Genomic DNA, 14,509 nt, shown 5'->3' with positions numbered 1-14,509 from the left:
GATAACTCAAGACTGAGGCCAGAATGATGGCTCAGAGTCAGATATCTGCCCCCAAATCTGCAGCCTGCTTTAGTCCCTCTGCCCACCATGCCCACGATGCCCCAGGCTGGAAGGAGCAAACACAAAGCTGGCCTTGACGTCCCCATACATACTTTGGCAAATATATACAGATAAATGAGTGTAATTAAAATTTTTAAGTAAAAAACAATGTAAGAAAGAGAGTGAACACTGGAAAATGAAACTAAAAATATTTGTTTTTCCTCCCAGCCTAACCTGGTATATTTCTTAATTCTTTTTCTGACCAACTAAAGTTTATTATGAAAGGGAAGTTAATCTTCGTGGCTTTAATACCTCAAGGAGCACTGAATAAATTAGCTTTTTTATTTCCATCATAACTTAAGAAGTTAGACTTCTGGGGAGAGACTACAGAAAGTCGAAAATAACCTCAGAAAGATAGTTCCACTCATATACATATATAAAATTTTAAAGTAGAGTTTGTGAGTTTGCTTTTTCATGTACAGCTAACAGCTGAACAAGAGTACTGAAATGGCACACATATGTATGTGTTATGTGTATTTTGTATGTATGTACGCTGTAATCCCCCTAAATGGAGCCAGAGACTCAAACAGCCTGTCACTGCCATGTAATTCTTCTCCTTCCAGGCCTTCCCTACTGTCTGTTGGTCTGCGGAAGACAGGCTTCGTGTGTTTATCAGACTCACTGTGCACCTGAGACAAGGAGAGAAGGCTTAGTCTGTGTGGGCCTGAGCCTGACCCCTGGCCTCCCCACTGTAAAGTGCCCCATCAGCTTCTTTTAGCCTCACAGTTGAAATCATGGGTCAACTTTTCTTAGACATTATTTTGTCAGAGATTGTGAGATGGTGACCTTCTAATTGTCGTTCCTCTTATATCTGTTAACTAGATTGCATGAAAAGAACATTTTCTTATCAAACTACAGTCACCCCAAGAGGCAACTTGTCTTTGGCTTGAAGTTTTGATTCCAGTATTCTCTGTAGGGCTAGTTTGGTGGAAAGGAATTCAGCCTGTTTGTGTCACCGCAAGTTTCTCCCCATTAGCTACGGTAGATTGTCATGGGGTACAGTGGGTAGGTTGGCAGCTGTGGTCTTGTATAACTTGGAGTGCATCTCTCCATCTTCTGACTTTCAAAATTTCCATTGAGAGATCAGTGAAAGGATGTAAAAGAATACTACAATGAAAGGAGACCAGAAAGCAAACAAGCATTGCTATTCTAATAATCAGACAAAATAAACGTCCAACAAAACTAATCAAAAGAGATAAAGGACACTCCATCCTAATCAAGGGAAAGAGGAATCATGAAGACATTAAAGTCCTGAGCATGTATGAACCAAACTGCTACATCCAGTTTTACTCAAAGGTTATGACTGGCATTAAAAACATAGATTAACACCAAGTCAATCATAGTAGGTCATTTCAATACACCATTTCCTCCCATAAACATGGCATCTAGAAAACAAAAACAAAAACAAAACAGAAACACCAGAATAACTGACATCAGACATCAAAGGGATTTAACAAATATATACAGAATATTCCACCAAACACTAAAGACTATAACTTCTATTCAGAAGACTGTGGGACCTTCTCTAAAATAGGTAACATCCCAGGACCCAAAAGTCCTAACAGAAAAATAGGAATAACTTTGTGTCTCCTATTTGACCATAATGAAGTAAAACTTAAAATCAACAGCAAGCAAATCTCTAATAAGTACACAAACTCCTGGAGATCAAACAACTCATTATTTAATAATGAATATTTAATAATGAACGGGTCAAAAAGAAGTCAAGAGGGAGGTTTTTTTTGAAATCTTGTAAATGAAAGAAATGAAAAATCAACATAACAAAAACTTTGTGATATATTAAAAGACATTCTGTGTGGGAAATTTATAATTCTAGAAGCCTTCATTATAAAATCAGAAAGAGTACAAATAAATAAATGATTTTTTAATATAACCCAAGAATTTGGAAAAACAAAAAACAAATCCAAACCCAGTAAACACCAAAAGATAATAAAACAAGAGGAGAAATTAATGAACTAGAAACAAACAATTCAAATAATCAACAAATATAAGAGCTGGTTCTTTGGGAACATAAACAGGAATGACAGATCCTTGGTTCAGCTAACCTAAAAAGAGCCACTGTCCCTGATGAACATATGTGGTGGCTAGCTTTCTGTCAGTTGACACAAGGCCAAAGTCATTTGGAAGGAGAGAGCTTCAGCTAAGAAAGTATACCCCCCAGATTGGCCTGTGGGCAAAGCTCTGATGCATGTTCTTGATTGATGGTTGATATAGGAGGCCCAGCTTACTGTGGGCGGGGCCATCCCTTGGCCCATGGATGCTATAAGAAAGGGACCTTCTGGTCATGGTATTTTATCATAGCAATAAAATTAGTAACTAAGACATGTAGAAATCCTAAATAAAATATTTGCAAACTATATGCAGGCACATATCAAAAGACCATAATTAAGCTAGCTTTATGCCAGAGGTTCAGGGATGTCTCAAAATAAGTCAATAAATATAAAACAATTATACAAATAGACTTAATGGATATATAAAAAGAATTTGACAAACTTCAACAACACTTTATGTTAAAAACCCTAAAAAGAGTAGGACTGGAGGGAACATATTCCAACATAATGAAGCCTATGTGTGATACATGGCAGATAACACAGCCAACAGCATCCTAAGAGGAGAAAACACAAAGCAAACCTACTGAGGTCAGGAATGAGATGGGTCTGTCCAGTATTGCATTTCTTTTCAGTATAGAGCTTGAATCAAGGGTTATAGCAATAATACACGGAAATTAGAGAGATACAAATAGGAAAAGAAGTCAAATAATCCATTGTCAGATGGTAATGATGGGATAACCCTGAGAGCCCTGCAGTTCTACCAGAAAACTTCTAGAAACAATCAACAAGTTCAGCAATGTGGCAGTGTATAGACTCAACCTAGAAGAAGCAATAGCTTTTCTATACATCACCAACAAACATGCTGAGAAAGAGATCATGGACACACTCCTATTTACACTATTCTCAAAATATGTAGGAGTAAACCCAGATAAGGCGGAGAAAGACCTCTGCAGTGAAAACATTACATCTCTGAAGAAAGAGAAAGACACTAGAGGATGGAAAGACACTAGAAGATGGAAAGGTCATGAGTTGATAGAATTAATAATGTAAAAGTGACCATCCTACCAAAAGCCAATTACAGACTCAGTGTAAACACAATCAAAATCTTTATCTCATTCTCACAAAAATAGAAAAAAACCCTACAATTTACTTGGAATCAGAAAGGAACCAGGATAGCCAAAGCAGTCTTGAGAAAAGAAGAACAGAAGAGAGATTACCACTCCAGATTTCAAGATACATTACAGAGCCATAGTGATAAAAATGTGGCACCGGCACAGAAGATATGGTGATACTTTGTTTTTGTAAAATAAATAAAGCTGTCTGAAGATCAGAATGCAGAGCTAAGCCACTAGAAGCCAGGGAGTGGTGGCACACATCTTTAATCTCAAGGCCCCCCTGGACTTTTCTGATCTTCAGCTTGAACCCTAGCATCTGTCTCTGGGATTTTATTATTCATGTTACATTCATCATATCAGCCTCTGAAACAAAACAGAAGACTCAAACATGAGTACATGTGACTACAGGCATCTAATATTTGACAGATACAAAACATACACTAGAGAAAAAGCAGCATCTTCAACAAAAGGTGCTGGGGAAACTAAGTGTCCACTTGCAGAGGAATTAAATTAGACCTTGCAGAAAACTCACTGCGACAAGATAAAGTCCTCAGTGTGAAAGCTGAAACACAGAGACTGCCAGAAGAGAAGGCGGGCAGTGCCCTGTAAGACACTGGGTCTAGGAAAGGACGTCCTGAATAGGACTCCATTGGTCTGGAAGTCAAGGCCAACAATTGACAAGGGGGAGCGGGGCTCAAAGCTAAAAGGAAAAGGAAACAATCATTTGAGGAGAATGGGAGAGAATCTCTTCTGATAGAATTCATCTGATAGAGGATTAATATCAGGACTATATGAAGAACTCAAAAACATGCAAAAAACAACCCATTCAAACAGTGGGATATGGATCTGAACAGAGAGCTCTCAAATGAAGATACAGAAATGGCCAAGAAATACTTCAAATACTCTTCATCATCCTTAGCAATTAGGGAAAGGCAAATCTAACAAAATAAGACTTTGTCTTACCCCAGTCAGAAGGTCTAAGATCAACAAATGCTGGAGGAACAGGTAGGGGAAAGGGAACCTTTATTCACTGTTGGTGGAAACACAAATTGGTGCAGCCACTCTGAGAATCAATATGGAAAATCCACAAAAGTAAAACTAAAATCCACAATATGACCCTGCTCTAACACTACTTGACAAACGCTAAAGACCTTGATAGCCCACTCCAGAGACACTTGAGCGGCTGTATTCACTGCAGCTCTGTTCACAATAGCTAGGGGATGTAAACAACCTAAATGTCGGTCAGCTAACAAATGAATAATGAAGATAACGAAGTACTATTCATCTGTAAAGAAAAAGTGAAATCATGAAATTTGCAGACAAACAGATGGAACTAGAAAAGACCATGTTGCGTGTGATAATCCAGACTCAGAAAGACAAACACCACATGTTCTCCTTCATCTGTGGTTCCCAGGTCCAGGTCTTCAGGTGTGAACATGTGATCCAGAGAAATCAGCAGAAACCAGGTGATGGAGGAAGGTCATTGGTTAATTAATAAAGAAACTGTTTGGCCCTGATAGGTTAGAACATAGGTGGGTGGAGTACACAGAACAGAATGCTGGGAGGAAGAGGAAGTGAGGTAAGACGCCTCAGACAGATGCCAGGCTGTCTATCTCCAGGGCAGACACGATGAAACAGGCCGCCAGGTCAGACATGCTGAATCTTTCCCAGTAAGACTGGTGCTACACAGATTACTAAAAATGGGTTAGGCAAAATATGAGAATTAGCCCATAAGAGGCTAGAGCTAATGGGCCAAGCAGTGTTTAAAAGAATACAGTTTGTGTGTTGTTATTTCAGGGCATAAGCTAGCCAGGCGGCCGGGAGCTGGGCTGTGGGAAGAGGCCCGCAGCTCCCGCAACAACCAGAAAAGTAAAGAACATGGCGGGTGAGCCCTAGAGAAGGAAACAGTAGGATACAAGGGACATAAATATTTAATTGCAGAATAACTAAAAGTGGCTTTCCTCCATAAGGATGAAGTTATGTCATTTATAAGAAAGTGGCACAGTGTAATCTTTACTGGAAAAGCCAGACTCAGAAGTGCAAATACTTCACGTGGAACCCAGATTTAATAACAGAAACGAAACATGAAAGTAGAGGGGCGTCTGTAAAGAGAGAAGGGTCTGGAAGAGGGAGGGGCAGGGAATGTAGCTGGGGTTGAATGTTACCAATATACATGAAAAGTGGGAGCTAGGGGCATACCCCACTGTTAGGATGTTGCCTGTGAAGCACTGGATCCTGATCTTGATCACCAGAACTGCAAAAATAGCTCCTTAAAAGTAAAATGTTGGCTGAGTATGGTGACATATGCCTCTAATCCCAATAGAGGCAGGTAGATTTCTTGGTGTTCAAGGCCAGCCTGGTCTACAGAGTGAGTTGTAGGCCAGTCAGGGCCACACAGTGAGATCTTGTTAAAATAATAATAATAATAATATTTTAGAAAAGAAAGATACCTTCTTTTAACAAATGATATTATAGTTATATAGTTCCTGGAAATTTTGTGAATTTATGTTTTTAAAATATTCAGAAGCTTGAACATATTTAATATGCTCACTATACTAAGCATTATGGAGTTCTTTCTGTAACATACCTACCCTTATTTTTTTTAATCCCTTTTTTCACTTAAAACCTCCCACCTGACAGACAGGTGACCGAGAGAGGAAATGAGCAGGAGGGGAAGATGCGCACTGACTCTTCAGTGACCACCATCTCAGATGCAGAAGGTAATGAACTCAGGTCCCACAGAGGACAACGGAAGGGGTGTGGTCGTTTCAGGAGCGTCTGTAGCCCAGCGATGAGAAACCCTAAGCATTTCTAGTGAGTGAGAGATTGCTGGCAGGTGATAGAATAGAAAATGATGGATTATCTGATGAAAACAAAAGTATCCATTAATGATTGTATGACATCTGAGGGACTGTTAAAATCCTGGCTCTAATTCAGTAGGTCTAGAGTAGGACCTTTGAGTCCATGTTTCTAGCAAACTTTCATGTGACACAGATGTGGTGAGCCAGGAGCTTACTTACACTCAGGTAGTCTTGCTCTCAGGATCTCTGGGAAGTAGTTTGGCTCTTGTTTAATTTAGCAAGAAAGTCCATATGTACATAGTAAATATGTAACTAAAGCAGCTGTGTAAGAGACTCCCTAAAAGTGGTACCAGGGTTGTGGTGGCGCACGCCTTTAATCTCAGCACTTGGGAGGCAGATGCAGGAGGATCTCTGTGAGTTCGAGGCCAGCCTGGTCTACAGAGGGAGTTCCAGGACAGCCAGGGCTGCACAGTGAAAGGAGGATGCGGGTGTCCTCCACTTTAATCGACTATGGACACTGAAGGATTTCCAAGTCCAAAGAACTAATTATTCTCTAGTAATTGGCAGTCTTACAGTAGTTAAAATCTGGCTATTATTTTCTCTAACGTTTTCAACATTTTAATTAATTTGTGATTAGTTATTGATTTTCAGTCATTAATATTGTGATCTCATTTTAGGAGGACTGGAAGAAGACTGCAGGGGACAGGTAAAGTGTCCGTGAGAAACTACAACTTGCTTAACTGCATGCTGTCTGTTGGCCTGTATTAACCAGTCTACATTTACAGCTTCTAGATAACTGTTTAGTGTTTTATTTTTAGTAAAATTCCCTCTTAATTAATCAACAGTCAGATATTAATAGGCTATGGGCCAATTAATACAGCAGCAGTCTGTATCTGAGTGTCTGTGTAAATCACTCTTCCGCTAGTGATGGCTGAAAGTACGCAGAAGACCTAGAAAGACTTAGCAGAGAAATGTATCCAATGCCTTTCACTCATACAGTTTTATAAGAAATGCATATAAAATATCTCTTCTGTCAAGTAGTCCTAAGCCCCTCTCTGTATTATGTCTCTAACGTCCTTTGGAGTTTATCAACTCCAAAAGAAAAAAAGATGTCATGTAAGAAAAAAAACTTCATAGTATTACAAATAGTGCACAAAAGGCCATGAACTAACTCATTGTAAGGCGTCTTTATGAATGATGGCTACACTAACGGCATCATTTCGGATAAACCATTTTCATTCCCTTAAGCCTGAAGTTCATCTGTAAAACAGATATGAGTCCACATGCCCCATGGGGTTGTCATGCAATTTTTTTCTGACTGAGTGTGGTAGAAGTTTGTTAATTGTCGGTAACTGTCCTAATAATAGTAGTCATAAACATCATTTCTTCAGTTTACGTTTTTGCATTTTTTGTTAGTGTTTGTTTTTTTTTTTTTTAACTCACTCCATAGCCCAGGGTCAGTAGAGCTCACTTTGTAGCCCAAAGTGGCCTCGGCCTCAACCTCAGGGCAATCCTCCTTCTTCATCTTCCCAAGAGCTTCATTTACAGGAACTAGATCTACTTGGGTTAGCTAGCCTCTTTATAGTCAGACCCTTATTGACATTATTGTTTAGATCTGGAATTAGGAGGAAAGCAGTCTGTACTCCAATGAATATGCAGGAATAATCTACATTCAGTTTGCTGAAACTTAGAGAAAGTGATACGGTATGTATTTAGATATATACTTAGAATATTTGCAATTTCTTTTAGAAATGGAGCTTTACATTTGTTTATTTTGTGTGGGGGGTATGGACAATGGCATGCATTGCTATAGCGTGTATGTGGAGGTCAGAGGGCACATTACAGTGTGCAGATTCCAGGGACCAAACTCTGAGATTGTGTGTGTGTATGTGTGACTAGTCTGTTGTTTTGTAAAAACATTTTCACTTGAGTATACTATATACTTTGACCATATTTATTCCCTTATTTCCACCCCCTCTAACTAGTCCTCTCCCTAGTCATCTACTTCAATGTTTATATAATACATAACTATGAATAGGCATATTATGTTTACAGATTAGACTCCACTAGAGAGAACATGGGTATTCGTTGATGACCTCCTCTTCCATCCATTTCTTCATTAATTACATAATTTCATTATTTTTATAGTTTAGTAAAGTTCCTTATCACATATCACACTTTCATTATCTATGTACCTATGAATGAATACCTGGATGATTGCCTAACTTGTCTATTCTAAATAGTGCTTCAATATAAACATGCATATTTTCTTGTAACATAACAGACTGTATTCCTTCACTGAATGAAGTGCCTAAGGCTATGTACTTTATTAAGAATAGATTTTAGGCCACAGGATGGAAGCTGAGAGTACAAGGTTGGGTAGCCCATCAGCTCAGCAGCTGGCAAGGGCTTCATGGAACACAGTATCTCAACGGCAGGAGTGTATGTGAAGACACTGAAAGACAAGACAGACTAGGGAGATGGGGTTAGGCTTGGTCCTTTACTCTGCAAGTACAGCATGAGTTCCTGTGGAGAGAAGGTCCCCAGTGGCTTATCACCTTCACTGAGCCTCACTCTTACAGGTTCCTACAACTTGCTAATGCTTTCAGCAAATCAGCCCTTAGGGGACAAACCACATCTACACCATAGGAATAATGATTGTTCCACATTTTTATCATCTCTTTTCCAACTTCAATTTTTATATCCAACAAAAGATAAAATTGCAGTAGCAATTATACATTTTCTCATGCCGACACCAGTCTCAAGTGTTTTGGGTGAAGATCTAGCTCCCACAGGTGCTTTGTGGGTGAGGCTGCTTTTAGCACCATGTAAATAACTGGGATTCCGGGATTAATTCCAACCATTGCCCAGCTCAAAAAGAATAAAGCTGGACATTACAGTGGTGCAGCTCTAGACTGGGGTTTCTCAACATTGGCATTTTTGCCATTTTGAGCCAAACTACTCTCTACTGGTTAGTATAAATAAATAAATAGGAGGATGGCCCAAAATAGAAGGGTTGCTGGATACTGGGAGGGATGTGCAGGGCAGAAGGAAGGTGGATGGTCATGATGACTTGGTTTTCATGCATGCACATCCAACACCAAGTTCCATTTGTTTATTAACTAATATGTATTGCTAATTATACTGTTTCTAATGATAGGAATTCTGAATGGTTTTCTTCAGCAAGTTGATTTCTATGACAGGAAACTTAGAAAAGGCAGAAAAAATGATTCGTTTATTTATCAGTGTTTAGAGCAGGGATCATCTAACATTTCCCATGAAGGGCCAAATAGAAAATATTTAGGCTGTTGTTACAGCTGCTTTACTCTGACAGTTTACCAAAAAATAGCCTAAGTCTAGTCTTGAGGGCCCTTGTGTTCCAATAAAAATTCAATTATCATAAAAACATACATTTCATATATGTTTTGATATTTTTGCAAGCCATTTTGAAGTACAAAAGTGTTTTGAAGGGGAACTTAGATATATATCACTTTGACTTTCAGGCCTTGCAATTATGGAAGGTAGATTGGATGTGCATCATTATCCATAGATTTGCTGGACAGAGGTTCAAAGTAATGAGGCAGGAAGATTGCCATGAGTTTAAGGTCTCCCTGGGCTACATGGTAGGACAGGTCTCAAAATAAAGTAAATCTTTAAGAGCTTGAGCTTGGCTGACAAGATGACTCAGCAGATTAAGAACACTTACAGCCAAGCCTAGCTTCAGTCCCTGGAGAGAAGGATTGGCCCCTCAAAAGCTGTTCTCTTAGCTCTGAAAGTCATCATTTGTTGTAACTTCTGGCTTGTGCCAGGTGTGGGTAGCGAACACCAGTAATCCCAGCACTTGGGAATTAGAGGCAGGAGACGCAGAAATTTAAGACCAGCCTTAGCTACATAGTGAGTGAGTTTGAGACCAGCATGGACTATGGAAGGTTTACTGCCACCCAAAGCTTTAACTCTTAAGGCCTATATGGCTAGTTTGCTCACTGTCTTGCTGTTAAGAGCAAGCATGACATTACATAGTGTTTCCCAAACAACTGACATAGGTGCAAGAAGGAGAATGTGTAACTGACTAGATAACATCCCAGGTGTAACACCTGTCCAAACCCATTCTCATTTCATTCTCGGGCTCCAAACTTGCTCCTCCTGGAAACTGGTGCTAGTTAGATCTAAAACACGATGAGACACCATTGGTAACATAGAGAAAATCTGACATAAAAAGACAAGACCATTCAAGGAAAACCACCGCATCAACTGGCAGGAGGTCCAAATTCAGCTGTAGCAGAGCAGCTCTTACCACGCTGTTGAATCCACTTAGCAAAGTCTGGGTGCATGAAAGGGAGGGTGAGCTGGTCTCCCCCACACTGGGCAACAGCCATGGTCCTTGGCAGGTACTTAGTCATATGTAGAAATCAGTTGAGAAACCCAGCACAGCCTTTTGTTGTTGTAAGTTACTACAAGAATTAACATGCACTATCATTCAGTCAAGGGTTAGCCGTGTCAATAAAGTCGAGGTCAGCCTTGCTGCAGCTGCAGCTTATATAACAGAAAGAAACAGAGCAAAACCACCAAGTCTCCCATTTTTATCAGGGGCTAAAACGTCATCAGCCTTAAGTCCTCTCTCCACAGAGTTTCTTCAGAGTGAGAAGTAACAGTAAGCACAGGAAAGGTCCATGACTAAGAACATTCATCACAGGGTTATTTATGAAAAGAAGTAATTAGAAACCACATAAATTTAATTTAAAAGGAATGGTTAAGCAATAGTACTTGATGGAATAAAACTCAAGACGTTAAAATCAAAGATCATGCATCCAAATGCCAGCTGAGGAAATAGCTTGGTGGTAGAGTGTTTCCCAGGATGTGTGTGTGCTTAAAATAGTTTCATTTATTAAAACATATGTGGGAAAGAACCGAAAAATATATCTTAACCATATATTTGCATTTTCTAAATTATATTTAATGAGTATTCTTTACTGTTAATAATGTTAAATTATCAAATATAAAATAGCTTATTTTGTTAGTCTTTAATGCATCTGCCTAAAGTAAAACAGGTACCAATCAATGTTCAAAAGCAGTGGTTGGTTCTCAACCTGTGGATCACAACCCTTAGAAATTGAGACCCTTTCACAGGGATCACCTAAGACCACTGAAAAACAAATATTTACATTACAGTTCATGACAGCAAAATTATAGTTATGAAGTAACAATGATAAGAATTTTATGGGTGGGGGCCACCATAATATGAGGAACTGTATTAAAGGGTCGCAGCATTAGGAAGGTGGAGAACCACTGTCCTAAAGTAAAGTTTTTAAGAACCAGATGGATTTTAAAGCAATAACTTCAGAAGAAGAAAAAAAAAATTCTAAGGAAACCCTGGCATCACTGGAGAGAAAGAGCAGGAGAGGGGAAGGAAGGAAATAGAGAAAAAAGAAAAGGGAAGGGAAGGGTGAAAGAAACAGTCAAAGCACATAGAACTTCTTAGGGAAGCAACCTGGTCTTCCAGCAGCCAAGTATAAATGCAGTCTATGAACAGCTTCTCTTAGTCGAAAGGACTTTAATATAGAACTTAACCCCCCGCCCACTCACGGTGCTCCTAGCACATGCTAGGCAAACATTCTATGACACTCAAAAATCATTTTTAAATATCCCTACATCAAAATTATTTTAAAATAAATATTTCCACCTGAATTTTAAGAACAGTGTGTTCAATTCTGACAGGAGCTGGTGAGTGCTACAATCCTACTCCATGTCTTTGTTATTTCAATATCAAGTAGCCTACAGTATTTTTCAAAAAACACTCCCACTGTTTATTTTCAAGTACAATTGCCCATCCGTATCTTATCTCCAAGCAGCTTTAATTTCAGACTTCTGCCATAAAATCTTTGCTCTGAAGTTAGTAAGATTGGAGGGGAGCCATGAAAATGAAACGAGTTGAAGAAAGATGGGATTCCCATGGTATTTCTTTACACCTTCATAAAACAAAAAGGCATATAACCTTCACTGTTTTGTGACCTATGACTTTAAAGGTCACAAACAAACAGTTAAAATAAAGGCAAGATTTGGACGGGCATGTTAGTTAGGTCTGAGGAGAGGCCCAGTGGCTAAAGCACTCGGCCAGCAAGCATGGTGACCTGAGTTCAGATCCTCAGGGACCACATAAAAGCCAGGCAGGCATGAGGGTCACATAATCTCACCACTTAAGACACAATGAGAGGGATCCCAGGGGCAAGTTGGACAGATACATTAGCCAGATTTGGCAAACAGTAAGATCAGTGAGAGACCCTGCCTGAATAATGGAAGTGGTGAGCATTTGGGGGAAGCACCTGCTGTCAACCGCAGACCTCCTCATGAGCATATACACACATGTGCACACCCCACACACACCCCACATACGTGCACCAAAGAGAAGTGTGTGTTCTAGGAAACTTGAAAGCACCCTGAGGCAGAGTCACAAGTGATGTCTGTTGCTGGAATCAACTGATGCTCCACAGTCTCACCCTGTCCCTCCTCCACACCTTTATGCCTCATGCATTAGTTCTGGATTCATTTTTATAAATAGCTATGAAAATTGTAGCCACTGAGTAAGATAAACATGAAGGTCCACTTACATAAGCACAGCACATTTTTATTTCATTTCACTGTCTTATAATACTTAAAAATAATAAAGATATGAATGTTAAGTTGGTATTTTACTCTGAACATGGCTTAATTATTTTTTTATCTGTTTACTTACAGGACATTGGAGATGTTGGTTCTCTCAGAATGGTTCATTTTGGTTTGGTATAAATCATTTGAAATTCCAAAAAGAAACCTGGTGTAGGAAGTCCTTCTGTATATGCATTGCTTTTGTTGGTTGATAAATAAAGAATCTGCATTGGCCTGTGATAGGGCAGAGTAGAGCTAGGCTGGGAAAACTAAACTGAATGCTGGGAGAATGATGGTGGAATTAGGAGAAGCCATGTAGCCCTGCTGGAGACAGACGCCAGACAGAACCTTGCCAGTAAGCCACAGCCACGTGGCAATACACAAGACAACTTTAAGATACCACCTTACACCTGTCAGAATGGCGAAAATAAAAAACACCAATGATAGCCTTTGCTGGAGAGGTTGTGGAGAAAGGGGTACACTCACCCATTGCTGGTGGGAATGCAAACTTGTGCAACCACTCTGGAAAGCAGTGTTTCGGTTTCTCAGGAAATTCGGGATCAACCTACCCCTGGATCCAGCAATACCACTCTTGGGAATATACCCAAGAGAGGCCCTATCATACAACAAAAGTATATGCTCAACTATGTTCATGGCAGCATTGTTTGTAATAGCCAGAACCTGGAAACAACCTAGATACACAGATTAATAGAAATGGGTTAAATTAAGATATAAGAGATCAGCAATTAAGAAACTAAAGCTAATAGGCCAAGCAGTGATTTAAATAATACAGTTTCTGTGTGGTTATTTCTGGGCTGTGCAGCCAGGATAAAACAAGCGGCCTCCTACAACAGAAACCCACCTTTTTTTCATATCTTTTATATTGCCCTGATATAATACAAATCTCCATGTATGGATTTTAATATAAGGAGAGATGGTACATGCAGCACAGCATAACAATAACAAAGTGACCCCCAAAAAAGTCCTTAACCACTTATTTCCCTAATATGTGTACTTCTTAAAAGTCATTTAAATCTTTTTCTCCCTCATCTTTTAAATTTTTTCTCCTTTGGGGGCTGGAGAGATGACTCAGCAGTCAAGAGCACTTATTCTTGCAGAGGACCCAGGTTCATCCAGCACCCACATAAGTCCAGTTCTAGGGGATCCAGTGTCCTCTTCTGACCTCCTCAGGCACCAAACATAGACACGTGGTATGAGCAAAATCACCCATACATATATAACAAAATAAATCTTTACAAAAATTCCTTCTTCTGGTCTTGTTTATATTACTAATTTATTTGTTTACATTACTAATTTATATTATTAATAAAATGTTTATTAAGCAAAAGTTTGTGTCCAGACCTACTGAAACAGACATTTCCCCATCGCAGCTTCATGTTGAGGAACTGGTACCCTTGCCACAGTGAACTGTTCTCAGATCACACTCCATCACTCATTGCCCTGCAAGGGAAGGAACTCAAGGCCAAGAACCCTCTGGAGGAATTCAGCTCTGCCTTCTCTCTTACACACCTCAGGACCACCTGCCCAGCATGGCATTGTACCAAGTGGGCTGGGCCTTTCCACATCAATTATAATAATCAAGAAAATGCCCTACTGGCCTGCAGAGAGGCCTTATGAGGGAGCCATTTCTTAGCTGAAGTTCATCATAGATAACTCTAGCTTGTGTCAAGTTGACAAAAACCAAAACCAATCACGACACCAACTTGACATGTCTCTGGAGTAATTAACTCAAACATATTAAACTAAATTTAGTCACTGTGGG

General features: G+C 39.5%; 1 protein-coding gene across 2 annotated transcripts in view; it reads left to right on the top strand.

The window, feature by feature from the left end:
* Window positions 1–13,011, top strand: part of LOC121459478 (WD repeat containing planar cell polarity effector) — a 283,095-nt gene extending 270,084 nt beyond the window's left edge. For both annotated transcript variants that reach the window (XM_041669297.1, XM_041669296.1), the window contains 3 exons: window positions 5,924–6,003; window positions 6,762–6,790; window positions 12,817–13,011. In XM_041669297.1, the coding sequence (XP_041525231.1) occupies window positions 5,924–6,003; window positions 6,762–6,790; window positions 12,817–12,867 (160 nt within the window). In that variant the 3' untranslated portion in view covers window positions 12,868–13,011. The remainder of the gene's footprint in view (window positions 1–5,923; window positions 6,004–6,761; window positions 6,791–12,816) is intronic.
* The last annotated feature ends 1,498 nt before the right edge of the window (window positions 13,012–14,509 follow it).

Source organism: Microtus oregoni, unplaced genomic scaffold (assembly GCF_018167655.1).
Source record: "Microtus oregoni isolate MIOR12 unplaced genomic scaffold, Mior012 000019F_ref0000042, whole genome shotgun sequence".
In the NCBI taxonomy this organism is placed as follows: Eukaryota; Metazoa; Chordata; class Mammalia; order Rodentia; family Cricetidae; genus Microtus; species Microtus oregoni.
Note: the sequence above shows the minus strand (reverse complement) of the source record. Positions and strands in the feature narration are given on the sequence as shown.